Below are 27,223 nucleotides of genomic sequence, written 5' to 3'. Positions count from 1 at the left end.
AGAACGTTGAACTCGCCTTTGTCTATGGGGGCTATTGGCCCCAATTATACCAAATTTAATAGACTCCAACTTTAACTATTTACGAATTAGCACGAGATAGTGCAAATAAAGTGCATAAATTTTATTTCTGTGTAGCTTGTTAAAAGTCAATCAAAATTAACTTTCAAAAACTATATCGTTTTCTGTAATTTTTAATTTTGTAGAATTGACATAAAGTTTGCCTCCATCTGTTTATAATACTTATAATTTTTTTATAAATCACATAAAATAAATTGTTAAGATTGTTACACCAAATTTTATACAAGTAGTAGGTACCTAATGACTGTTGTTATTATTTTAAATTAACATTATTAAAAAAAAACAACAATTTTCTTGTTTTTAGAATTCCAAAACGTGACGTTCGAAAATCAAGGGATTTTTGTTTTCGCGTATTAGACACCCTGGCTTATAGTTTGAATTTTCTTTGTATCGAGCTTTGGTATCAAGTAAGTAAGAATATTGTAAAAATAATGGCAATGTTGACATTTCCCATTCTTGGCAAAAGGTGTTTTTTGTTAAAAATATTGTGAAAATTTTAAACAAATTAGCGGAGAACTAATAAGAAGACGTAAAAAGATAGAATCTTTGTTATTTTGGGCATCTGCGCAGAAATTTGATCCACTTTCGGTGAGTGCAACTTTGTGGGTGATTTTAGACCAACAAAATGATAATCTTATAATAATGTTTTTATTAGATAATGGAAAATGCGAAAATGTCCCAAAAACAAAATCCGGCTAATTGTAATCCATTTTGCACGCCATTATCAGTCCCTCATTACCGACGCTTTCACTTTTCAAAGCGCATTAGTTCCTCGTAGAAACTAATCAGTAATGTGCTAGAATCATCTCAACCAAGATAAGCAAAGCAATAAAATCAAGCATTAACAACGCTCGTAGTGACGAAGTCAATGCAAATTAAAAAATAGTGTCTTATAGTGTGCAATGTTTTCAAATTTGAGCGCGACCTCCCCTTGGCGTTGGAACGGTCCAACACGATTCCATAGCGTCTTTTCCTCGCACACGACTTCAACGCTTCAGTCGCGTAAAATCGTTTGATTAGTTTGGGTGTGTGTGTACGTCCGAAACTTCGTTGAAGAGTTTCTCGCGCAAACTTGCATAAATCTGCTGTGACTCTCACCCCGCGTGCCATACGGACACTCACCCGTACCTCTCCTTCGGGAAAATTGAGTTTTCCACACCAGAATTCAGTGTTTTTGGGTCTGATAAAGTGAAGCGTGGCTTGACTCCAACGTGTATTGTTAGTTGCCTACCCGCCATGAGTATGAGTGTTTGCGAAAACGTCAAAATGAGTTACAAATTCATGGGGCGCAAAAGTCCCATTGCAAAAGTGAAGCGAAGCCTTTTTGGGAAGATCGACCCCGAAGACAACAAGACCTTCATCCAGAATCACATTAACTATGATTTGGCCAAGAATTGCGCCAAATGGAACTTCAACTTTCGCGAAGAGACCACGCTGGACCCCGAAGGTGACATAATTTGGCGTCAGGCAAGTCCGGTGATGGTCAATCGAAAACGCAAAATTGTGGAAATGGTCGAAGCGCCCGCTTATTATTTTCAACCCATCGAACCAGCCGCCCGTTCGACAGAAAGCCCCAAAATCAAGGTTCCGAAACAGACACAAATCACCGGTGAGTACCGCTCAAAATGGCTATGTCAATATTTGCGATTTCGTTGCGTTTATTATTGTTTATTGGTTGCATTGTTGCCAAGTTGGAGAGAGCAACGGCCCCGAAATGCATCGTGCAGAAAAATTTCGATGGGATTTATAATTTTGGCAAATATTTGCGCGTGTTATTCATCGGTGCGGAAAGTGGCTGACTTCACGTAGGCGCGAAATATGAAATTTGCAAATGCAGCAATGATTCACTGCAAATTTGGCATTTTTTTACGGTTATAAAGTTGTTTTCCGTTTTTTAGCTTTCATTTGGTTATTAACATAGTAGCGATTGTTAAATTGTTTATCATATCATGATTATTATTAAAAACGTGACCTACGATTCAACAATTGAACGTACTAGACAATATGGTGAAGCAAAAAATGCTTATTTTAACCAAGTGAATTATTCATGTCTGAAATGTACCGATAATAAAGGATTTAAAACACATTTAGATAAGCGTTAACCACACAAATTGCCAATTCTTCGAATTTCTGATTAAGCTTTATTAATCACAATGGGAGTGTAGCACTATTTTCATAATTTTTGGTTCAATAAATACATAACCGTATTACTTTCATTGAAACATTTAAAAATTGGAGTATTTTCTGCATTTTGCTCCGTTTTGTAGTCATTTTTAAACGAATATATTTTTGAATATTTATTATCTTTATTATTGGTAATTAATTACCAAAGCATTTACTTGCGAATTGCGAGACTTTAAGTATCTGTTTTGTTATATTTTTTACGTTTTAAATGGAATAGTTTATTTTTCGTTTCCCTGTATCTACTTTGTACTCCTACCATTTATTAGAAAACATTATTGTTTGAAACTATTCCGGAATGCTATTTCGCTCCATTTTAACGTTTTAACTCAAAGTTCCTCATTTTTAAATTATCATTACCAAAACATTTCAAAATTAACATATTTTACATTAACAATTAATTACAATAGGTATATTATTTTGTTGCACTAGTTAATAATAATTATTAACAAGACAACAAAAAATCATTAACTCTGTTTCCACAATCTGTGATTTTTGACTTATGTATCTTACATAAATGGAGAGATTGGATCTTAGAATATAATTACTCAATTAAATCTCGGTTCAAGTTAGATCAGTGTAGTTAATTAGGCCGATTTCACAAATTCTGATAAAAAATTTCAAATGAGAAAATAAGATAAGAATGAGAAATTAAAAAAGTCTTAAGTTGGTCAGTTTGCTCTATATTTATTTTTGTGATAAAAATTTCACATTATCCACGCGTTTTCTACAACTGTTACTTTTCTCTTTAATTGAGTGATTAACGTCTTCGGACTAAATAGATAAGCCCAGCTCTCAATTCCATGAATCACTAAATTTCAATCATACATTCTCTTTCGTGGTTTCGGTATTATCTCTAAAAACAAACGTTACCAACCCAGCTTGATTTGTCGCAGTCAAAAATAACCGTTGGAAACACCCCCTTTCCAATACGTCACCCCCGTAAAATGCACCCTCGACCTTTTGAAAAATTCCGTTTTGGAAGAGCATCTGTCCTATCTCTCACACACGTACACTACACACCCAAAAACCCTCTCGAAAAAGCCAGCTGTTCCTTTTACGTAATGAAAATTTACCGTTTCGTAATTTTTTATCGTGTGTGTGATCGATTAAGTACATAATTTGTGTGTTTATAGTAATTATTTGTCAACATAAAACGGTGTTATCTTGCTTCGTTTACAAACGAGGATATGAGGCTAGGTTTTATTATTATTTTATTAACGGTACTCGAATACACGGTATGAATAAATTGGCAATGTTGCGATGTGAGTGCATGATTTTTTTGGAAATTTTATAACGTGCTGGTAATGTTTTTTTTTTTTTTTTTTTCATAGAAAAGAAATGACATAAGGCGGCAACTCGTATATTAATCGGCCACTGATAATAATTGCACTCGCCGGGCCAGTGTCCTCTATATTGTGCATCGTAGCATCCCGTAAATAAATAAAATCCCAAAATAGCACTCTGCAGTGGCGGCAAATGTTAACCATGTGGTAGTTTTTTTTCCCTTCGCGTTGGGTACTTGTTTACGCTCGTGCGCGAGACCGGCTCCCCGTGTTTATTTCTCGATTTTAACCCCCTTAGGGCTCGGATTGTTTTTTGTCGCCGTTCCCGTCTACGGGTCGTCGTCCCGAAAACAAAACTCTATGTATACGCCCTCGGCCCCCTCGAGTCCGTTTTTTAATTTATATTTTTCGATGATCAACAAACCGGTCGCACCACCGCCAGAATACGCTCAGCGTACGTGACATGGATATGGCCGATCGTGTGGGAGCCGTCCGGTCTTCATGTTCTCCCCCAACCCCCTCGTTCAAATCTCATCACGTGTCCTGCGTTTTTTCGGATAGGAGGAAGCGTGTTTTTTATGTGCGTGGTGCGTAATACACACCAGCTCACCTTGATCGGTACGTTAACCTGGTGCCGTGATAGATAATGGGGGCTCCGCTGTCCCTCCCTGAAATCAGATTATAGGAGTGTATCTAGCGGGGGTCCGCCGGGGGCCAACCAAGAAAAACCTCATCAGCGTACACTGCACTCGCTGTGTTTACAAGCAAACGGCCACATCAGGTCGTTCACTTTTCGAGAGAGGCTCGAGAGCACCAGAGCGCTCTTCCATCGGCACAAAGAAGTGAATATATTTTTTTTATATTGTGCGGTTAAGGAAGTCGATTGCGATGCCGGTGACGAGTGTGATGGGAATGCGGCCTTAGGGGGCCGTTAGGTGAGAGAAAAAAGAAAACAAAACGTACGAATGAGAAGGAAAATATTTAACTCAATATTTATGATTTCTCAAAAGAGAACCCTCCGCAAGTGAAGACACAAGAAAACCACTTGTTTGGTGTTCTTTATTTGACATGTACAAAAAATTCACAAGAAATATTCTCTATTGTTAATTTTGAAAAACCTAATTTTGCGCCCTTTAACCGCCTTATGATATATCCCATCAAGGGTTGCCAACAATAAAATTATGAAAAGGATAATCTCGACCGGTCAGTTGTGAAATCTCTCCGATTAATTGTATTCTTTTCTCTCCTCATCTCTCCTTTTTCCGCAAACCTTTTAACTGTCATTTTTTGACGAACAACGTCCGTCAACAGTACGAGGGTTAAGCTCCCTATTTCTTTGTTAGCGATGCACCTCGAGCAACTTTCAGAGTACAAAGGTCACGCCACAAGTTAAAAACCCTCGGTACACCGGACCGATATGAATAATAATAATAAAAAGAAATGTACAAGAGGAGTACCGAAACTAATACACGTGGCATTTTGGACCAATTACAAGTTCTCACGAAAGAGTTCTCATGTTTTCGAGCGTTTACATCCGGGTTGAGGAAACTGCCGAAAGGAATAAAGCGGCGTAGATGACATGTGACTTTGGTTTTTGCGTGTGAACGCACGAAATATGTGACCCAATATTTAGCAAAAGAAGAGAAAAAAGTCGGCACTCATTAGTCGTCGGCATTGCTCTATAAATAAAATTCAAAATCTTAATTCTGCATTTGCTTTATACAAATTAAAGAATTGAAAAGTTGGAATAGTAAATTTTAACTCGATTTTTTTTCAAACAGATAATCTACGCACTGTCAGATTTGAACTCGTGATAAGTTTCAATTGACCTCACCATCTGTGGGTAGAAATTGGCTAACTTTTTGCGGGAAACGTTCCCATAGTGGTAAAAAACAAAAACAAAACGACTTGTGCGTAATTTGTTGTCCCAGTTTGGCGAAGGTCGTTTGCAAGAGTGATAAAAAGTAACCTTGAAGTTTATATCACTACTACATCGTTTATTGCGTAGCGGATTATAGTACAGCAGCGTCCGTTAGGTTTTCAGACATATCCAATTGGCGGCTAATTTGAATTTTATTAATTTCGATTTTCTTTTGTTTCAGATTACATGGTTAAATCTAAACGGCAAGTGGTGTGCAAGAAGGATTCTTCGGTTGAAAGGCCGATTAAAATACCGAAATTGGCCGATTTCTGTTCAAGTTAAAACGATTCTGTGCCTCCCACTTCTCTTTACAAATTTTCGATCTCTAAATTATTTAAGTACAAGTTGTTGAAAAAAATTATCTTAGATTGTACAGTGAATTATTATTTTTTGTTTGTATTTATTTTGTAAAGTTGATTTTTTTCTTTCTTTTGATCTCGAAAATATTTGGTTTTGTTGGTGGTTTTTTTCTGTGAGTTGGAGGACTCAGTATGATACGTAATTAAGGGTGAAGGAGTTTATAAAGGTTTTTCTGCACTATCCATATATTATTTTTCTTTTTTTTGTGTACATAAGATGTGTTTAAAGGTTTGTTAAAAGAAATGTGTACAATTAAATTAACAAGAATTTTGTGTTTTTTGTTGATCTATTTGTACTTACGATACGGGTTATTTAGTCAATAAACTAGTGCAATTTTTCTTTTATTTTGTTGACTAAATATAGATCGTAAATTGATATGTAGATAGTGCTGTAAAGAAATTTTATAAATTTTTGGTTCGTATGACCGATCAAGTGTGTGTAAAAAGAACGATTTTATCTGCACAGGGGAAGTTGGGAATAAGTTTTTCTAACTTTGTTCATAAGTACTATCATTTGGAATGAGTAACTGTAACCCAAAGAAAAAATTAAGTACAAAGTGTTTTTGGCAATTTTTTAATGCAGAATATTCATTGTGTGGCAGCTTTGCCTGTTTGTCAATAAAAATAAGAATTAGGATTCAGGTGTACGAAAGCAGTACTTGATTTTTTGCTTTATTTTTTTTTTTTTGTTTATTATTCAGGGGAAGCGATTTTGAGACAAACTAGAGTTGCAAGATCTCAATTCTGCTTTTTGTATGTAAAAGATTTTGAGATATTAAAAATAGATATAATTTATAACACCTGTGATCTATTAATGTATGATCTCGAAAAATATTATTTTTTATTTAAATATTATATAATTTTTAGCCAAATAATGTTCGGTTGAGGGTGTAATTATTATAAATAAAAAATAGTGCCTTTGTTGTCTTCTCACGTCAAATAACCTCAGCCCAACAGTGTTTGGAATACTGTAGTTTAAAAATAGTTTGTATGTAAATCTGTTGAAAACATTAAAGTATATAAGGAGCCCTTGAAATAAAGCTTCTATTTGTTAGTGTACACCGAGTTTGATTTCAATGACCTTGTCATAAAACAAATGCAACCGCGAGCACGTGATCCATCAACTAAATTCAATTGGTATTGTGCACAGATGCATTTGCCAGGTGTTGCGACCTTCAGGGTCACACAACCTCATAAAATACGACCAACACAAGAAAACAATGGATTATAAAAACCATCTGACCGGAACGGAACATGCTATTCGCAAGATTTGTCGTTTGTTCTTGATTTAATTCATCTGACATTTCTCACTGAGAACAATGGACACGTATGCCATATGGCATTGATGACCTTGATTAAAGCGACCCCAATTTTTCTAACTGATAACGATTTGGTCAAAACATTATTTATTGGGTTTCTTCCACGCAAAATAAATGTGTCGAGGACAAACGCGATCGTTAATGCAAATTTATTTGACAAATGTTTTATTTAAGAGACACATGTGAAAAAAAATAAACACTCCTGCTTGTTTGCGATAGAAACTGAATAGAAATGGGTTAGTTTGATGGTGATGAGCGTAGAAAATTTTCATTAGGCAGATTTTTGGTTGTTTAAAATGTGTATTAACAATTATGTTATTATTTAATTGTTACATTTTTACAAAAAATCAGTCTTTTTTCCTGTTTTAACTGACTAATATTCCTGAAATACCACTTTTTAATACTGATATTTGTCTCACCAGTTGTAGCTAATTGACTTGGATTCTGGAATAAATATTTATTGCCATTGGCCAAGTGCGTGAAGAAAAATTTGGGTTTCACCACAAAGAAAACGTGTTTTTTAAAGGGTGAAGCCCTTTTGCGAGATTGCGAACAATAAGTGTGGAACGTTTAAATGACGTCATTTTTAAATTTCTTGTGTGAGTAATGTATAAAATACTTCGTCCAATTTTATTTCTCGAAATCTGCAACAAAATTAAAAACGTTTTGGTGAAACAATAATTCTTTTATTGTGTTTATACACTCCCAACCTTGTTTATCATTTCGCCGAACTGCAGACCGCAGCAAACTTTCCAAAATAAGACCGGGCGTGTGCGGAATTTTTTATATCCATTTGTACGCGTGGGTGACCTTTCGAAAACAAAAAGCCGTCCAGTGAAGCTCCCATCTTCATCGTTAGAAACCAGTTTCAAACAAAGCCTCACACATTCCTGTATCAATGCCTCAATTATGCTCGAAATATGCAACGAAAGGTGCACTTTAATCAAATTTATGATAGCCAACAAGTGCCCCAATTGTGTTTTTTGCAGGTGCTAGGGATTTATTGCTTGGTTTCTTATCATGTTTACCTACCTGGAACCCTCGTGACTAATCCACTCCTATGGTGACTCACTCTCATAGTCCTGATTCTGAAACAATCGCAGGAATTTCTTGTGGTGGCAACAGTAAAAACAAAACGAAATCCCCCTAACTTGTCATTTGCTTATCAAGCAGCAATTGTGTTTAATTATGCCACTTGACGGGCTTTTTTCACGCGGAAGGATTTATGCCAGCCGTTGATTTATCTGTTGTGAAGTCTTTGACTGGAAGTTGAAAGACGTAATGCAACAAGATAAACATCGTTCCCAAGGCACTAAAGCGGAACTTTACGTTCAGACGTTCAACAGACCCTTAAATTATCGACAGGGTAAAAATGAAAATTCCCAAATTGTCTGAAAGCAGGACATTTCTCACGGTATTCCAGATGATACTGATCATGTCAATATTTACCTTTAATTTTCTTATCCAGCTCTATGAAATTACAAAAACGTGATTAGGATCTTTAAGAGGATTAAAACCAATGATGAAAAAACAAGTGAGATGAGTCACGTTAATTTAATTAATTACAGACTTAGATGAGAAGAGAAAATCACATTTACTGCTGTTACCATACTTTTTTGTAATTTTTTGCTTGTAAACAGACAAAAAACCATAAAAATGTAATTTTCCACTAATAAATTATGCCAATTTCTAAGTTTTATACAGGGTAATTTTATAACTTGTGCATAAATTTTAAGAGGTGATAATAGAGATTTAAAAACAATGAAATAACTCAACTTGCCTTATCGAAATGTTCATAGTTTCTGAGATGAAAAGGGTGCAACCTCCATTTTGGCGTCAATAATTTTAGCACAATTTTTTTTGTAACAAGTACTGAATAGATTTTAAAGAACTGACCCCAGAGCAACTTTTGTTGCTAAAGTTTATGACTGCGCGCCAAATTTCAAGTTACTCGGTGACTAAAACATGTTGCTGGCACTAAATTTGTTGATCGAAGAAAATAAATGAAATATCGGTCTAGTATGATTTACTTCTATGTTTTATAGTTTTCTCAATTACAACTTCAACAACATCTCAATTAATTATTAGTTAATAATGCCGGACGACGATGGCTTACTCGTATATACAGGGAGCGCCAGAACTCGCGCCCCAGAGAAAAATGCCGTATAAGGTAAGATACCAGGAACATGGAGAAAATGTTAAAAAAAAATATCTATAAAAATTTAGAAGTTATGAAGGTTTAAAGTTTGCACTTTGACTCTATTTATTTCTGTTGGAAAAATAATTTTCCAAGTTTTTTTGCGCTTAAAAGAGGAAACAAGGAAACTGTATCCTAAATTGTAAATCTGTTCAATGCTACTTGTGGCTTTTATTCGCAAAACTTTTGTCCCTTTACTAAATAAATGGAAAAAAACATATGCAAGATTATCAGTATCATTAAAAAGATATAAAAAAATGTCAAATGTCAAAATTTTTTGACATTTGAATTTTTTAAACATTTTTTTCATGTTCCTGGTATCTTACCTTACTGGAAAATTTTCTCTGGGGCGCGAGTTCTGGCGCACCTGTATATAAAAATGTTATAACGGTATTATAGAAAAAATTGGCGTATATTGCACTGATTATTTTTCTTTTCCAACTAATTTTTCTAGAGAAAATAGTTCCTTATGAATTTATTTAATTTGAGATTTAATCGGAAAATGCAAAAAAAAAACCGAAATTTATAGTTATTTATTGTAAGAGTGTGTTAGGTAGCGTTTTATCCACGAAAGAATGTTTAACTGCGAGAACGTCAATTCGAGCGGTTATAGTATATTACATAACGAGCACGGAAAGTGATAAATAACGCACAAGCGGGAAAAAATGGGTTCTCTCAAAATCTTTCCAATTCCAAAATAATATAAAGTATAACCCCTTCTTTTTTCACTAAAAGAGGAGAAAAAAAGTGAAAAAAGTTTTTGGACAGTGCAATTTCAAGTTTGGAAGCAAGAGTTGCTACACAAAAAGTTTGTTTTTTTACAACTGTTTTTCCGTTCACTATTAGTTTAACATCTTAGTTAGATCACCTTGCAGTGTAGTTCTCAAGATTAAATTCAATTAACAAAGTGAACTAATTTACACTAAGCATTGTTTCCTCAGATTTCCAGTTTGAAAAGTAAGTCAAAATCAAAAAGGCAACTTATACACAAGAGGTATTCGATAAAATGAATTTGTTTTCGTTAAATTTTAAAAAACAAAACAGAAGAATTCTTGTTGGAAACTCTCAAAACCAAAACTATAGTGGTAATTTATTGTGCCATTTTGCACACAAAGGGCACTATTTTTGTTAGAATAATAATTACTGTAATTATTTGGTCATTTGTCATTTGTTAAAGTAGCAATTTTGTGTCCAACTCTATATCTTTGTTTTGGAAAAAAATGAGCCAAAGAACGTTGCGGTGGGAATTTGTGCGGTCCTCGTGAAAATTTAAATACGAAATTACACGTTGCGGAGTAGCGACAATGGCACAGTTCAATAAATGTCAAACAGAATTACAAAGAGTCGACTCTCGGCGTATGATTTAAACATCAAAGAACCGGGTGAACAAAGGCCCCGAGGTGCACGTTTTCTTGACGACAGCAACAATAGAAAATAATAGAATGTCAAATAGAGCGTACGACCAGCTAGTTCTTCCCTACACTATTAGAGGTAATAATTTCTCCTAGTTATGTCCTAGTTACACACCCCGTTAGGGGAGCGCATCTATCCCTAAACGGTGAATAACAAACACAGTTTGATAAAAACACCTTAATCTTTTTCGAGTGCTCTCAGGTGTATTTTTAACACCTCGCAGGACAATGCCGGGCTATAAACGACGTCTTTACCAGTTTTACAAACACCGAGCTTTGTCACCCTCTCGCGAATTCGCTCGCTGTATAACCGTATAAACTTCTTCTGTTGGGGGTATCGCGTTGCTTCCCCTATTTCGCACATATATTTACTCGCCGCGAGGACAATGGATACGTGTGAAATTGCCTTTGTGGTCAGTTTAATAGGGCCAGTTTTGAAACAACTGTTACCAGCGAGTAAAACATACAGTTAATTGCTGTGGATTTTTTTAATCGCTGCTAAACACACTGTAGTATTAATCAGTTGAGAGAGATGAAAAAGTTGTAAGAGCTCGTGCCGTTTTTGCAAAAGGAGAAGCCGACGACCACGTTATTAGCGTTTTATGGGCCTTCACGGTTGACCTTCTTTTCAAACTGTATTGCATTATTATTTGAGACGCATCTTTGCAAGGCTAGACGACAGAGGAAATCGATGCGATTTTATTGCTGATTCTATGCTAATTCGGGACATGGCGAAGAGTCGAGGACAAACTGCTCAAAAACTACTAAATTCAGCAGGGATTTATGGTCTAGTTGTTCAGCTAGGCAAAATTCAAAAATTATTTCAAGATTTGGAACTTTGTGTTCTTAGATGCTCGCCCGGCTTGAAGACAAGCGATACGAATATCTAAAGCTTTGTCTCGAAAGGAAAATAACAACTTTTTTTAATAAATGCCCTTTTGAACAGGGTATTAACTCTACCGGCATCTTCTTTTTGTGATAAAATTTTTCAACTTGAACGAGTTTTTCACGGAAATTCATATTATGAGAAATTGCCAACAGTGAGTGAATTGCATTATTTTTCTATCTTTAATTTAAATAAATTTGTTTTCTTAGAATTGTGTATTAATTTATAAACACAAAACTAGAAGAATGTAACAATTTTGTTCTCTGAATTATTGTTTTTAAGCTCAACATGGAAAATTTTTATCCACACTATAAAGAGACTTTATTTCACACTTTAGATGCGTAGGAAGTACCACTTTATCCACTAGTAGAATAAAGTATCTTTATTCCACTGTTAGTAACCAGCGCACCGCGTAACAGCTTACTACGTTTAACCGAAAGCACATTTGGCGTGACGTTTAAATGTCACTTTAATTTTTAATTACGTTTGGAATAATTTGGGCCTGTGATTGTGGATAAAACGTTATATTACAGTCGTGTGTTAGTAGCGTTTTATCCACTTAAGAAAATTAACTGCTCGAACTGACGTTCTCGCGCTTAAACATTTTTACGTGGATAAAACTCTACACTCTTACAATAAATAACTATAAATTTCGGTTTTTTTTGCATTTTCCGATTAAATCTCAAATTAAATAAATTCATAATGAACTATTTTCTCTAGAAAAATTAGTTGGAAAAGAAAAATAATCAGTGCAATATACGCCAATTTTTTCTGTAATACCGTTATAACATTTGATTTGCCCCACCAACATAAAATAACCAATTACAGTTAAAGTCTGATTCAGTATGTACAACAAATAAAATTAAAAACAAATCGAAAATAAAAATTAACCCAAATCTTCAAAATGAATGTCAAAATCACTGTCATCATCACTTTCTCTCAAATTTAAAATTAAATTTTCCAAAACATTTTATAAAACTGTTAGTAGCATAACTGCTGATTATAAAAATTTTCAGTTTAAATCTGACCGCCTTGGAGACATATTTTATTGGTTACTAAGAAAACCAAATGGGCGGGGCAGATCAAAAGTAATCGGGGCTTCAGCATAGAAGCCGACATCTGTTTCGCATTATCATTAGAATTGAGAAATTTTTTGATTGTTTTTTGTTTCTTGTAAAAATGTTACGGAAATATTGAAAAAATATTTCACAATATTTTATTGTACATTGTTGATTATACTTTTGCATTTGCTTAAAATTTGGACCAAATGACAATCTATAGGGTGAGAAAAAAGTAGAATACAATTTTAATTTTTTTACTAAGTACAACAAAGGCTCAATTCCTTTATCCAAGAATACGTTTTCTTCATCGGTTTTAATGAGTACTTGGTTGGTGGTGTAACTTCTTTTGAGTAAAAATTCGTTTGGCAGCGCTTATTTCTGTTATTTTTTTTAAGTGTTGTAGTGTGTCAACTGTCAAACAAACTGCATTTAGTCCCAAATTTAGGGACAAAACGCGTATTGTTTGAATCAACACGTGGGACTAAATGCAGTTTGAATGTCCAGGCAACTTTCAATATTTTTTTTAACATAGGGCAAAATGCGATTTGAACCTCCAGGAAAGGTTCATTGGAAAAGTTGAAATGTCTTAATTTCCAACTTTTCAGATGAATAAAAATTTTTTGGGAATGTTTCCCGTAATTATAATTTTTTACCACAAAAGAGCTCAATTCGCTTGCTCTAAATTGAGCTGAGTGCCAAGTGCAGAAAAATTAAATTTCGTCACAAAGAAAACGGGTTTAGGATCAACCCTTGCGAAAAATCGCAATTTGAGATCTTGTTTCTAAAATTTCATAATTTTCCTGTGTAGGGTTGCAATTCCGTTGCTGTTGAAATTAGTCGCGGATCATTAGCGTGACATGTGATGTGAGAGTGGTCCCTTTTGAGTGGCACACAATGAATTCGTTTACTCGTAAATAACTTGAGAAAGTACTCCATGTACCGTAATGCAAAGCGTATCGTGAATAGAAGTGACGTTCGGCCATTCCCATCCTGGCAAACTCAGGTGTGTTTGCATTATCATACCTGTTTCGGCGCCGACGGTTGAATATTCTCCTAGCTGTTGCAAAACCTGCTCCACATTATTTATTCGCAAATCAAAAGATACTTATTTTCGGACAGAGGGTTAGCCCCGGCACCTACTTTTGTGGAATTGGCCTTTTGTCCGACGAATTGCGACCGATTCCCAGAGCTTCATTCAAAAGAACCGAAATTTGCATCGAGCTTTCAAAAGGATCCACCCGGATTACGCGAATTTATTATCATCAAACGCACCCCTCGGACTCTAATCATAGACACACGAAAATGACTTGCTGGAATCGCCCTAGATGCTAGATCAAGCCCTAAAATGACTATTTGACGGAGTCCTTTCAGGGTTATTATACCCCAATTAAGCCCCCATATCACAGAATGCTTAGAAAAGTGTTCACTTTCACTAATGATAGTCAAGGATTTTGCACAGATACCGGAAGTTTGAGTAGCAGGAATGCGTAAGAGATAAAACATTTATTGTTTGAGATTAAAAGCATGTCAGCGGATTTTATGTTAGGTACGTGGAGTTGGCTTGAAAATAGATTAATGCTAGCGACGCCTCTCATTAAAATTCTTCAAAGTTTCACATAATTGTTAGGTATTAGTAGCTGAGGAATTCTGAGGTAAAGAATTGTAATAACTGCAGGTTATTAGATGGTTTTTTACATTTTTTAAGGTAGGTATATTCAGTTTTTCAAACGATCAAAAAGAGTTTGGTCCATTTTTCTTGAAAAAATTAATTATTAATATAAATAAAATTACGATCTGATAAACTATTATTGTTCTACTAAATGTTAACTCAAAGAAAAAAGAAAATTCATCGAAAGTAAACAAAAATGTAAAAGACTCCTTTCTTTTAAACCAGTTATTCACGAATTACACAAAAAAGGGCATTTCAAAAATATAAAGTGATCTACAATGAATGAATCTGTTGGCAAACACGCTTTTGATTAACAACAGTTCAACAATCTTGAGGGGTTGTAACTCAAGTATTTGTTTCAAAACCATATCCGGTTGCAGTGTTTCAAGTTACTAACAAAAATACTTTCAAATTTGTTAACAACAGACTCAGTCTTTCGTATGTATTTACATATTTCACCACTTATAATTTGTTGCTAAAAAATTACCGACAAAGCGTCGGTTTTGCAAAAATAAAAACGTTTTCGGCTCAAATTTTTAAATTGTGGATTTTTTGAATTTGCAAAAAATATAAATTTTACTCTATACCTAGTAAAATTGTCAATTCAAAAAACGCTAAAATTCGCCAATGAATTTAAGATGACGCCATTTATTAAACGTTGCACACTTATTGTTCGCAATTTCTTGTAAGGGCTTCACCCTTCAAAAAACTCGTTTTCTTTGTGGCGAATCTCCAATTTTTCTGCATACATTTGGCCAATGATAGAAAGATAAAGATTTAATTCAAGTCAATTATAGCTCGCGAAATAGCAAGAAAATAGTAACTACAAACTGAAGATTTTGTCAAAAATAAATAAATAGTAGGAGATGCAATAAAAATTAATCAAAACTCGTAATGTTTTCTCTAATAACAAAATAAAATAAATAAATAAACCATCTAAATACATGGCTATTTTTTTATCATCTACAAGTGTTTTTTATTGCTTTTTAATAAAATCTGACGAATTTGAATCGTGGGTATTTTTATTTAGATTTAGAGATTTATAAGAAATTGTTCTTTTAATGTTGTTAATTTTATATCTTGCAACTCATCGTAATATTGTTGATATGAATAATATGGAAAGTGAAATAAAATTGCCTCAAAAACAAGCCTTAACATACTTTAAACGTTGCCGATTTATTGAGCGCATTTTCGCAAGGGTTTGCCCCCTAATAAAACCCGTTCTTTTTATCTCCATCGACCGCAATTTTTCTGCAAAGGCAATAAAACCTCGAACTGAGTCAATTATCATCACGGTGAGCACGTGGTAGAAATCGAAAGTGATTTGGCGCCAAAATCTCCCATTAACTTGTAGCGTCGTTTCATTAGCAGGAACGTTAAGGTCAACAAGTCCTAAATATTGTTTTTTGGAACCTTGAACGACCCGATAGCAACTGCAAACGCAACTCTTTGCCTAATTTTATTTTTTTCTATTGTTGTCACTCAAAGAAGAAATTCGGTAGTGCACTGATGAATATTTATGAGATGGGTGTGTGATCGTCGAAATTCGTTGAGTTCGGTGAGACTGTGGTCCAGATCGGACCCCACACTATTAAATTTCAGAAAATTCGACACTTCCGTCGAAAACTAGTTCGAGAACTAGTCCTAATAGTCCTAACGTAACAGTTGGTAGCATGTATCGCGAGTAATTATCTCCACAACTCGGATTTAATTAGGGAAAAAAAACGATTATCTTGTATGCACGATCAAGGGAATTAATAAAAATGGCCGTCGTAAATTATTTAAGGCTTAAGCGGTGGCTCGCTAAATAGGTTTTGGCAGTTATGCACATGTGCATTCGGTGACAAATAAAAACCGATTTGGAGGTCGACTCATTTCACAAGAAATAAACACTAACAAATTCGGTAGGCAACCAACCATACAGAAATATTGTTAAAAACTACGGAAAAATACATAAAGTCTGTTTTTTTAAATGGAAATAACCAAGTCAAAATTTTGGTGAAAAAATTGGTAGCAGCTTGTCTCCATAGCCACAAATTTTGTTTGCTCTTTGAAAGCGCTATATTGAATACCTGAGGATAGACATCATTACCTAAGGTCTAAAGACAGAATTCAGTGCTAATAATTTTGATAGAAACACACCGCAACGTTGTGGAGAAAAATGAGGTTCTTGCTACAAAAACTAATGAAAAAAGATGTATATACAGCAAAAAGTTATTTAGCAAAAGATACAAGTAGGTATTATGATTGGCAATATGAGCTCAAAGTTGATGCATTTTATAAATTCTTCTTTAGCTTTAGTTTCAAAATTGTTATTTTTTCAACTCGTTTCTCAAAAACGATGCACAAGATAGTAATTTAATTGCATTCTTTTCGAGGTTCTTTCTCATTCATGTTTACTTTGTATTCTTGTCAATTTCTTGCTAAAAATTGAGAATGTTTAGCAAACCTGCATTACAAATTACGTCTTTATTTTAACGGGCCCTTTTTCTAACTTTTTGCTTGCTAACTATTCGTTTCCAAATTTCTAAAAACTGTTAGCGGTACCGAATTTGTTCCTTTTTTGGTGTTTCGTTTCGAAATTTTCTTAGACGATTTTTTGTGTTGACGTTTAATGACATTGTTTAGAAATTAATTCAAAAAACCGGAACTGCCAACATCCTTTATTAAAATTAACATGAATGAATTACTAGTGGTCCAACGTTACACTGTTTGGTATTTTCATTAAAAAAAACAGTCTTTACTAGGAGACAAATCTGTGCCCCGTTTCATGTTTTTCAAAATGCTGCGAATACGGTTAAAGATACAAGAAAAATGTAAGAAGAAAGTTGTAGAAAATAAAATTTTCTAGTAAAAAGTTGGCGACACCATACCTGAAGTTTAGGCCTCAAAAACGTTCAAAGCCGCTCAAGCGACGGATTCGTTTCATTTTTACTAGTAATTAAGTGCCGGGGGGACACTTTAAAGCAATTTAAACCTAAACTGTTGAAGATAGAAATATGGTGTCGCGGACTTTTTTGTAGTTGGCGGCTTTGAACGTTTTTGAGGCCTAAACTTCAGGTATGGTGTCGCCAACTTTTTACTAGAAAATTTTATTCTCTACAACTTTCTTTTTTATATTTTTCTTGTATCTTTAACCGTATTCGTAGCATTTGGACGGGAAAGGAACAACTGCGCTCTCTGGCCTCGCTAACGGAACTATCGAGAACGGGGAAGTTTTATTTTACATCGTGACGTAACCTAGTCTTTAGGTATCCATCATAATATGCAACATTGAATATTTCCCAACACCACCTCTTATCTTTGTAAATAAATCCAACTAGGTACCTTTACTTTAAACAGAGAAAAACTGGTCTAGAAAATAAAACCAACACCAAAATGTGGAGTGTACAAAAAGTTTGTTGCGAATTTGAAACCTTTTTTAATTTTAATTAAGGGAATTTTGAGGAAAACACACTGATTATAATCTTTCTTGTTAATTTTCGAGTGTTTGTACTTTCCCGTTAAGAAAATAACAGTCGGTGGTCTGAATTCATTTTTTCATGCAGGAATAGAAATTTGCCATATGTTTGTTTTTTGATCAGTCTTACTTTTTCATATAATCAAGTTTTTCAAGGACCATGTAACAAAAATTTGATCTTTGTTTGATGCACACATTTCGTAAACGTATACTAAAAAATACAGAAGTAACGTACCTACCTATACCTTAGTATGAAAAAGTTCACTTTCAGAATTTCAAGTGCGATTTCTCCAATTCAAATTAAAATATTTTTTTACTATTAGTTGGAAAAGGTACCATTGTTTAATTTGTCGAGAGTTGTAAAGTTGTTTTTCTCTCCTAGTGGTCAATATTTTTCTTTCACTACTATAGCTGTAAAAGATTCCATTATTTAGTTTGTCGAGAGGTTGTGAAGGTGTTTTTCTCTCTTAGTAGTCAATAATCATTTTCATTATGGACGAAGGGCTATAATGTTTTAGAGGTGGTAAATGCCGATGTTGGAGGGTATTACATTGATAAAAATATTTCATATTATGAAGTTAGACAATTCCTTTAATACATAATTGCAGAAGTACAAAAATGACATGACCTCATTTATCATAAGAATAAAATAATACATTCAAATTAAGTTAATTACTCAGGTAAGTAATTAATTACTGTAGGTAATAGTGAATTAACAAAAATTATAGTTGACATGTTACGTCTGAGGCAACATGTAAGTAGGGTTATATTTTTCACAGTTGTATTTCTGGGAATGAATGTGCTAGTAGCTAGTAGTGAAAAAATGTGTTATAAAACACGGTAGAGAAGATTTTTATAGCCTCGCATTTATTATTTCCCGATATGCGTAGCATCGAAACAGCTCGGCTATAAAAAATTCTCTCCTCTACCTTGTGATATACCTAATAGACTATTATTATTGAACAAGGCCAATAATGTATTAGAGGTGGGTAAATACCGATATTGTAGGATATTACGTTGACATAAATTACATAAGTAGTAAGGGAAGTATTTAGAGAAGAAATTAATGCAAAATCAAATAAAAAAGACATACTTCCTCATTAATAGATAAACATCGCAATAACACCATCCCTAATCTTCTGACTTTATCAAAACTGTCAAAACAACAAATGGGCTTAATTCATGTTTAAATACTGTCGGTGGTAACACTTTTTCTCTTTTCTTTGCAGTTCTCATGTGATTTTAACAAATATTTCACATTATAAAGTTCCTTTAATAGGGGCATAGGTAAAAAAATGTCAACTGTATTTACGATAAGACTAAAATAATACTTCTAACTTAAGATAATAAGTCAGGGAAGTAATTAATTATTGTAGGTAATAATAAATTACAATAAAAATAGTTGTAAATTACATGTAACATCTGAGGCAACATGCCAATTAAGCATTGAGTATTTCTTATTTTTCTCCATGCAAATAGCTCGGTTCTCTAGCTTGTGATATAATATACTATTTCAAACTGACAAAACAGAATAAAGTACACCCTCTTTCGTTTAGGTATAGAAAAGAAAAAAACAAATAAAAATTCGTTAAACATTGTATGTAATTAGAAAATAAGAAACGAAAACAAATCACGAACACTGCTATTACCTAACATTACAAAACATAGCTTTCTTGTCTTAGTGGTTTTAGCGTTTTCGAATGGTAAATTGTCTTATTTCAAATGTCCAATAAAATAGTTACTATCAATTAACGGAACGAATTTACAAAGTTTTATTGAGCTGAACGGAAATTTAAAAGTCATAAAGACACTCAATTCTGATACAAATAAATTTATTGTCAATTCTCGCAATGTACGTTAAAAAATCGTCCAGTGGCCACTCGTACAACACTCCACGAGTGCTTGCCGGCCCTCCTCTGAATTAATTTGCATGGAATGAATGAAAATTTATTCGTAGACAAACGATCGTTAGAAACCCTGTCAAATTAATTTGTTAAACGTTTAAACCCGTCAACGACAATTAATAAAACTTGGTAAATATATTTCGCTGTTTATGAATCAAAAGCCTACTGTTAATCCCCAAAAGGTATTCAAGTCATGAGCTTTTTCGTGGAAGTCCCTCCCTGCGAGGGATTTGAAATTGGCCCAATTTGGTCGGATTGTGGGAAAAAGCAATCTGGGCAGCAGCGTGACCGACACGCTACCGGTTAAAAAAATACTTGTATTACTCGGGGTGAGATAAATTTTCGTATCGTTCCGCTCGACGGCACGGCCGCAACAGGATTTTTATCTCAGCGGCAAGGACGAGTAATTTATGATTGATATTGCGGTATAAGAGGCTTTCGAGCGCTTTTATCCTGTTGATTTAGAAGATCGCTCCACTTATTATCCGCCACGTTGGTAAGAGATTCAATCCAATTCCCGGTAGGATACCCATAAAAGATTCCTTGGAATTCCATAATTGATTTAGTAAAAATCCACAAGTGAATACAAGAAATCACTCATGCATGCAACGACGATCTGTCACTCTTTCGAATGCAGGTGGATACCCTGCCCATTGGATTCGATTTGATTCGGTGGAAATAAAAATTCACATTCGAAATGTTTCAAATTATGCCAAGCCGAAAACAATTTACAAAGAATGTTAATGCACGGATGAGAATAGGCATAATTTACATTCTAGAACTGATTTCGAACGATTTATGCGCAAGGGTTTTTAGAAATTTTAAAAATAAGAGATTAAAAATTCTCAGCTGAAATAAATTGTGTTGAAAAAAATGTGCTTTGTGGACGTAATAAGCTTTGTTTTTCCATTCACTACGAATTCATACAACTTGTTTCTAGTAATTTTCTCGGAGTCGAACGCACTTGAGTTAATTTAAAATTAATTGCCGAGATAGTTTCATCCATTCTAAATCAAGTTTTTCATTATTCTCAGCCCTGTCGTCCCGGTAATAAATGTTTACAACCCGGCCAATTTAGCCTCATTAATAAGTGTTTGTAAGCACCTACCGCATTACTCGCCGCTAATTTACGGCCGATTTGACACGAAACTAAAAATTGTTGAAAAAACTAGGTCATCAGCGTAAAAAGACGAGACGCCTGTAATTGCCTTGTAATTTTCTCTGACAATGACTCGACTTCCATGAAGGCGATAGCCACAGACAACAAAAGCTGCAATCACTGTAGTACTTGGTAAATAAAAGGCGATATTATTTTACAGCTTTTATCTTCGAGACAATATCGCATTTTTGAATGCTTCACTGGAATAAATTCAAAATTACCGAATTTATTAGATTCCAAGCTGGTAATTTATGTTGGAGCTACCTGGAATTAGCTACCGAGCTACCCGCCTCTAGTACAAGATGTGTATCGCGACCTCGCCCAAAACATTCAATTTTGATTGGTCGAAACGGTCATTTCTCATGATTGATAGGATTTTGGGCACTTTTTGCTACCGAAAGGATGCCCAAAGGCATGGATACTTGTAATTAACCTAATAATTTATTCAATTTTTATTAGATTGGTAGTGGTGATAAATGATTATAATACATGGATGAATACGGGATGGTGGGTCTCGGTTCTTTTGTTACATTCTTTCTGTTATTACAGTTGTTTTGTTAGCGCGAGAGTTAGAAAAATTCATCACGGACTGAAATGAAAATCGACTTGAATAGCAATTGATCGGATTTGAATTAAGAAATGAGAAGATTTGTGGATTGGTCTCAAGGTTGCATGAATAAACGACTGGCATTTTTAATAAGAACTGATTGGAAAATAAGGCGAAAAATTCTCACACTTACACACTACCTATACAGAGTGTTTCAACTTGAATTTCAACAGCACTTGCACTTATTTGTACAGAGTGAGACCCTAACCGATTTTCAGACGCAACCCAAAATACATTCTGGATACCTCTAGACGTTAATTGACGTTCTATTAAGATATAAACATAGAAAACTGTGATAACTTTGACAGTTTTTATAAAATGGCGTCCTACGGTGTACTTTTGACGGTGCTACAGCATTTTGTGACATTCTCCCTTTATCATGTCAGTTTTTTCGTCGTTTGAGCACATTTTAAACTGAAGGGAACAAAAGTGGAATGATAACACTGTAAAATTTAATGAATAAGATATCAACTATTTTGATTTAAATTTGATAATCTATAGATTTTTCAAACATAACAAAAGCCAAGTTGTCTGTCAGAATATATTTTGGGTTGCGTTTGAAAATCAGTCAGGGTCTCATTATAAATGACTCAGCCAAAATATCAAACTTCAACGTAGTCAATAAATTATAAATTATTTCTGAAACACTGCATTGAAACAAATTTCAATCTATTCATTTTCTTTTATAAAAAAACAAACTCTAAAAGGTGTGACTTTATTGGTTACCAATTTATTCTTTTTTTAAATCACCAAATATATAACATGATTACATTTATTATCAGAATTATAAGTCTGACACCAAATGAGTAACACCAAACAATTTTAATTATTATCGAATTATTGTTAAACTATTTGATGATTATTTTTAATTGAGGGTCAGAAGCTAAAAGGTACAAGTCGGTTTCTTTTCAATATTGAATCTGCTGAAAACTTGAAACTACATAATACCTGTAGGTATATTTATTTACCTATTAGTGTATGTAAAAAAAGTCTAATTTATCGCTGGGAAATTTACACCTTGTCATAAACTTAGCAATAAAATAGTGATTCTTTATTATGACATCACAACAATCGTAACCATTTGAACCCGAGCAAAAAACACGTTGACACTTGATTAATTAGACCACTTGTTTTCAAAAAATGTCCCGACTAAACAATAAATTAATTCGTTCCATTTATTTCCGCTTAAAACACAAGTGCATCCATTAAAAAATACAACGTTTAATTAAAGGCATAATTTATTTAAAATTTTCAAATTGGTCCCATTGTTAAGCAAAGGACTTCACGCTTGACACAGTTGAAAACATTCTTTAATAAAATTAATGTAACTTAATCGTAATGATTAAGTAATAACAAAAAGTGAAAAACAAGTTCGTATGAAGTAGAGTTCCTTTATTAAGTATTAAGTAAGTATTTTTTTATTTTTTATTCAAATATAGAAACTGTAGTATGAAATAGTTGGTAACAATGGAAATAAAAAAAAACACCTGTAATAAAAGATTTTTATATACATATTACAATAATGATTTTAGAATTATTTTTGTATTTCACAGTTCACAACGTTGCGTTGTCATTCCTGCCAAATGAAAAATTCTCCGAAACAATTGAAATTTTTAACAAAATTATATAGGAAATGGGTCTAGCATTAATGTTTTTTTGTATTGTAAAGGCCATTACTTATCCAATGTGATTCAGCTCCTAACGTTCCATCTTCCCTGTCATTATAATAATGCAGGTAGACACTACAAATTACCCTCAAATGTTAACTTTTTTCCATCGGCCATAATTCAAGTCGCTCGACTCGTCCCATTACCATATAATAACCTCCCAGCCTAATAACAACAGCATCTCTACGACTCCACAACACCATATCCCAACGCGAAAAACTCCCTCTTGTCGCAATTTTTCAGGCACGCGTCGAATTCACCATGCGATAATTGAAAGGAAATACATGTTTTGGCGTTTCGCACGCATATCGAAAAGGGTATCTCTGCCCGATTCCTTAATTATTGTAATTTATGTGGCGCATAAAGCCATAATCTGCTCGGTAATATCGCCGTGATGAAACGTATTGGACTATAATGTGAGCCCAGGTCTTGCAGGCTGGTTCTTGCAGGCGTTGCTCGAAGAATGCCCCGGGTTATATCACGATGATAGCCCCACGAGGGGGCGCGGGGGCCGACAGATGACCGCGAGTCACTGACTCGAAGCGGGAGTTCAAGGAGATGCGGACACACCAGAGGCTCTCAACAGTGGGAGATGAGGACGCAGTATATGTAAACAGATGGATGGACCTACGACAATACGACACACAGATGCTGATGCTTTACGGTGAGGAGTGAATTGGTGCACCATGGCAGGACGAGGTGAATGGCAATAACTCGAGGCTATCACATTACGCATAAATTTATCACATCAGTTTATGACAATTTCTATTTTTATTATTAATTAATATACAGTATGTCCCCGGATTGATATTAGACCAAAACTGCAAAGAAAAAATATTTTTTGACAACGTTGTCACTTTGACCATTGGCGGACACGGAATTTTGGACATCAAATTTATGTCAGTTCAAAAAATGTCAATGTAAGCCACGCTTTATTGTCGTTATAATTGACGTTTGAAACTAAAATTTGAAAGTTTTAGTTGAAATTTATTTTTGACGTCGATTTTCCGAAACAATGATGCCAGCAATATGTGTTTTTATATTAGTTCAATACATTATTTTGATTTGTTGTCATTTTTTCTCGAGCAATTAGGATAAAAATTACAAAAACCGAAAATGAGGTTAGTTGCCTAAGGCCGGTTTTACATTTTTATGTCAATCGAATGACAAATTGTCCAAAATTCCGTGTCCGCCAGTGTATTATCCAAGTTAAATAACAAAAATGTCTGCAAAAAAACATAATTTTAATAAATGGCAATTCAAAAAGACATCTTTAAGATAAAAAAACAGTTATTTTTACCAAGAACAATCGTTATTCAATTAATTAATTAATTGTCAAACTGACATCGTAGTCAAAACAGTAAAGCCGTCAGTGTATTTAAAAAGTAGAGAATAGTATATTATAGTTGTAGTAGTATAGAATACATATTATAGTAGTAGTACCTATAGTATAGGGTGAATATAAAGTATGGAACCAAGCGGTTTTATTTTTAATCATTTGCCTCCAGAAAATCATAATTAATATAAATTAGAGTAATATAAAAAATGTGATCGTATTTTCAAAACGAAATTTTGTTTTGTTTTTGAGCTATGCGATTTTTTTTTGTCAAAATTGCAATTTATGTAAAAAATTTCTTTGAAAAAATTAAATATAAAGTAGATACGAGTAGTTGTAATCCTTAGCGTATAGGTTTTATGAGAAAAATTATTTTATAGTGGGTTGCCATTTAAAAAAAATATTTTTTTGTAGAACTCAAAAACAAAAGTAAATTTCGAAATTCTTGTTAAATCATCACATTTTTATTGTACTTTATCACTCATCAATTAGTTTTTTTTTTAAATAAATAGTTTAAGCAAAAAACGTTTGGTTCCATACTTTTTATTCACCTGGTACATATATCACAAGGTAGAAAAGAGATTTTTATTTATTTTAATTTAATTAAAGCGAGGCTATAAAAATCTTCTCTACAGTGTTTTATGTTTTATATATTTTTTTTTCACTACTAGCACATTTGTTAACTAAAAATACAACGGTGAAAAATATAACTCTACTTAATGGACATGTTGCCTCAGACATGTTGTAATTCACAACTACTATTTTTGTTAATTCACTAGTACCTACAGTAATTAATTACTTATCTGAATTATTTACTTAATTTGGAAGTATTATTTTATTCTTATCACAAATGAGGTTGTACATCTGCAACTATTAAAGGTTTTTTATACTTAACTTCATAATATTTGTTAGAATGCCAAAAAAAAGAGAAAAAGTGTTAAAATTTGCCTCACTACAGTTAGTATTTTAACAAGAAATACCCATTTGTTGTTTTAACAGTTTTGACATAGACAGAGGATTAGAGTTGGGGTTATTCTGATGTTTTTAATGAGGAAATTTAAGTTTTTTTTTATTTGATTTTGCATTAATTTCGAAATACTTCCGTTAGTACTTATGATGGTAATATTTTTCAATAATAATATTCTAGAAATATTTGAATCAATGTAATATTTTTTTGTTTTTTTGTACTCAAGCAAACTTCTGTTTCATGGCTGGTTATCGAGGATATTTCCTGACGGCACCAGCAGTTTCCAATCCAATGGAAGGACATGCCGACAAGCATTTTTTTACGTTTCATAAGCATACAAAACTTCACAAGTGGTGGCGAAATGTCTGCAAAATTGAGGATTGCCCTTGCAAAAAGGTATTATTGTGTTTTGCGCCTGATGGAGACAGGCAACGCATGCCAACACTGACTGATTTTGTTATTAATAATTTAAATTTGGAAAAATTTAAGTTGTAAATTATTGATAGTTTGCAATAAAAAAAGTAAACAAAATTTGTATTTTATTACCTTGAAACTGCTTTATAATTGCAAAATTTGCAACGAATCTTGCAAGGAAATAATCGATAATAGCAAATAAAAGCACTGTTGGCTTGTTGTTAACCAGAAATTTACTCCAATGGTATCCTTTAAAAATTAGAATCAGGGTTGTCAACAAAAAGTCATTCTGGATCACTTTGTAGGTATGGTTAAAGCCGAGATCCTTGTAATTTATTTTATGTAGGAGACTAATTTTTACAGGAAAAACTCAATAACTAAGCGTAACAGAACCATGACCTTTTTTAATTACATATACAGGGTGATTCTTAAATAGACCGACAAAATTTTATCCTTGGTAGTATTAAATGAGTACATGCTGGAAGAAATATTAAAAAAATTCTTTGTTTAACCGTTCTCCAAATAAATTATATTAAAGTTATTTTTGAGGTAAAGCGTACGCCACTGATGTTTTCGTAAATAGTATTAGCACAGGTGGAAACCATGGTATTAATTTGATCATAATGTACTTGAACATTGCAACAATTCATAAACGCCGTAAGCGGCACGGATCAAGGGGGTTATGCCCCTAAAAGATATAAACGTAAAAAGGGTACAGTTTGTCTTCATTTATCCTTGGGAAGCTGTAATAAAATTTTGTCGGTTTATTTAAGAATCACCCTGTATGGAAAATGAAAGTTTTTTAACCGAGATTTTGTACGACAGTAATTCTAGAGAGACAGTTATAAACGCCTATCTTTATCCATCTAGGTAATTTATTCGATTTGTTGTGATTAAGAAACCCAGAAAAGTCAATTTAAAAAAGCATTCTCAATCTTTCTTGAAGTACCAATAAAGATTTAATTGTCGTTGCTTTATTATTCCGCTCATAAAGCACGCGATATTTGCAATAATTAAACTTAATCGTTTTATGACATTTGTAAATCTATCTAATTGCTGTTGTAGGAGTCTGATATGTCCAAGAAACTCGGAGATAGTAACGCATTTGCGTGGGATGCGAAGATTGCAGCACGTGTCGTTGACAATATCAAATTCGCAATAAATATTTCTCATTTCTCCCCCCAAGAGTTTTATGTCGCTTGTATTCTAACCTTTCTTTTCAAGTGGAGCTGTCTCAAAGATCTACAAATGGAATAATTTTTTTGACTAAAAAATCTTTTTGGAACATTGCCATAATTAGTAACCGCTGGCACTTACAGAAACACTGCTGGAGACGATTT

At 33.7% G+C, this 27,223-nt stretch overlaps 2 protein-coding genes across 2 annotated transcripts; both read left to right on the top strand.

Moving 5' to 3' along the window:
* The first annotated feature begins 512 nt into the window (after window positions 1–512).
* Window positions 513–6,884, top strand: LOC123005631. The gene is made up of 3 exons (XM_044399465.1): window positions 513–666; window positions 734–1,687; window positions 5,648–6,884. The coding sequence occupies exons 2-3, from the start codon at window positions 1,315–1,317 to the stop codon at window positions 5,746–5,748; spliced, it is 474 nt and encodes a 157-aa protein (XP_044255400.1). The 5' UTR covers window positions 513–666; window positions 734–1,314; the 3' UTR covers window positions 5,749–6,884.
* Window positions 6,885–10,764: 3,880 nt separating this feature from the next.
* On the top strand, window positions 10,765–27,140 carry LOC123005177. The gene is made up of 3 exons (XM_044398833.1): window positions 10,765–10,832; window positions 25,726–25,865; window positions 26,949–27,140. Exons 1-3 carry the CDS (start codon window positions 10,784–10,786, stop codon window positions 27,138–27,140), a joined length of 381 nt encoding a protein of 126 aa, XP_044254768.1. The 5' UTR covers window positions 10,765–10,783.
* Window positions 27,141–27,223: the final 83 nt, after the last annotated feature.

Source organism: Tribolium madens, unplaced genomic scaffold (genome assembly GCF_015345945.1).
Source record: "Tribolium madens isolate multiple individuals breed KSU strain unplaced genomic scaffold, Tmad_KSU_1.1 Scaffold_20;HRSCAF=117;Tcas5.2_LG4, whole genome shotgun sequence".
NCBI lineage: Eukaryota > Metazoa > Arthropoda > Insecta > Coleoptera > Tenebrionidae > Tribolium > Tribolium madens.
The sequence above is the reverse complement of the archived record's forward strand: the minus strand, read 5'-3'. Positions and strand labels throughout refer to the sequence as shown.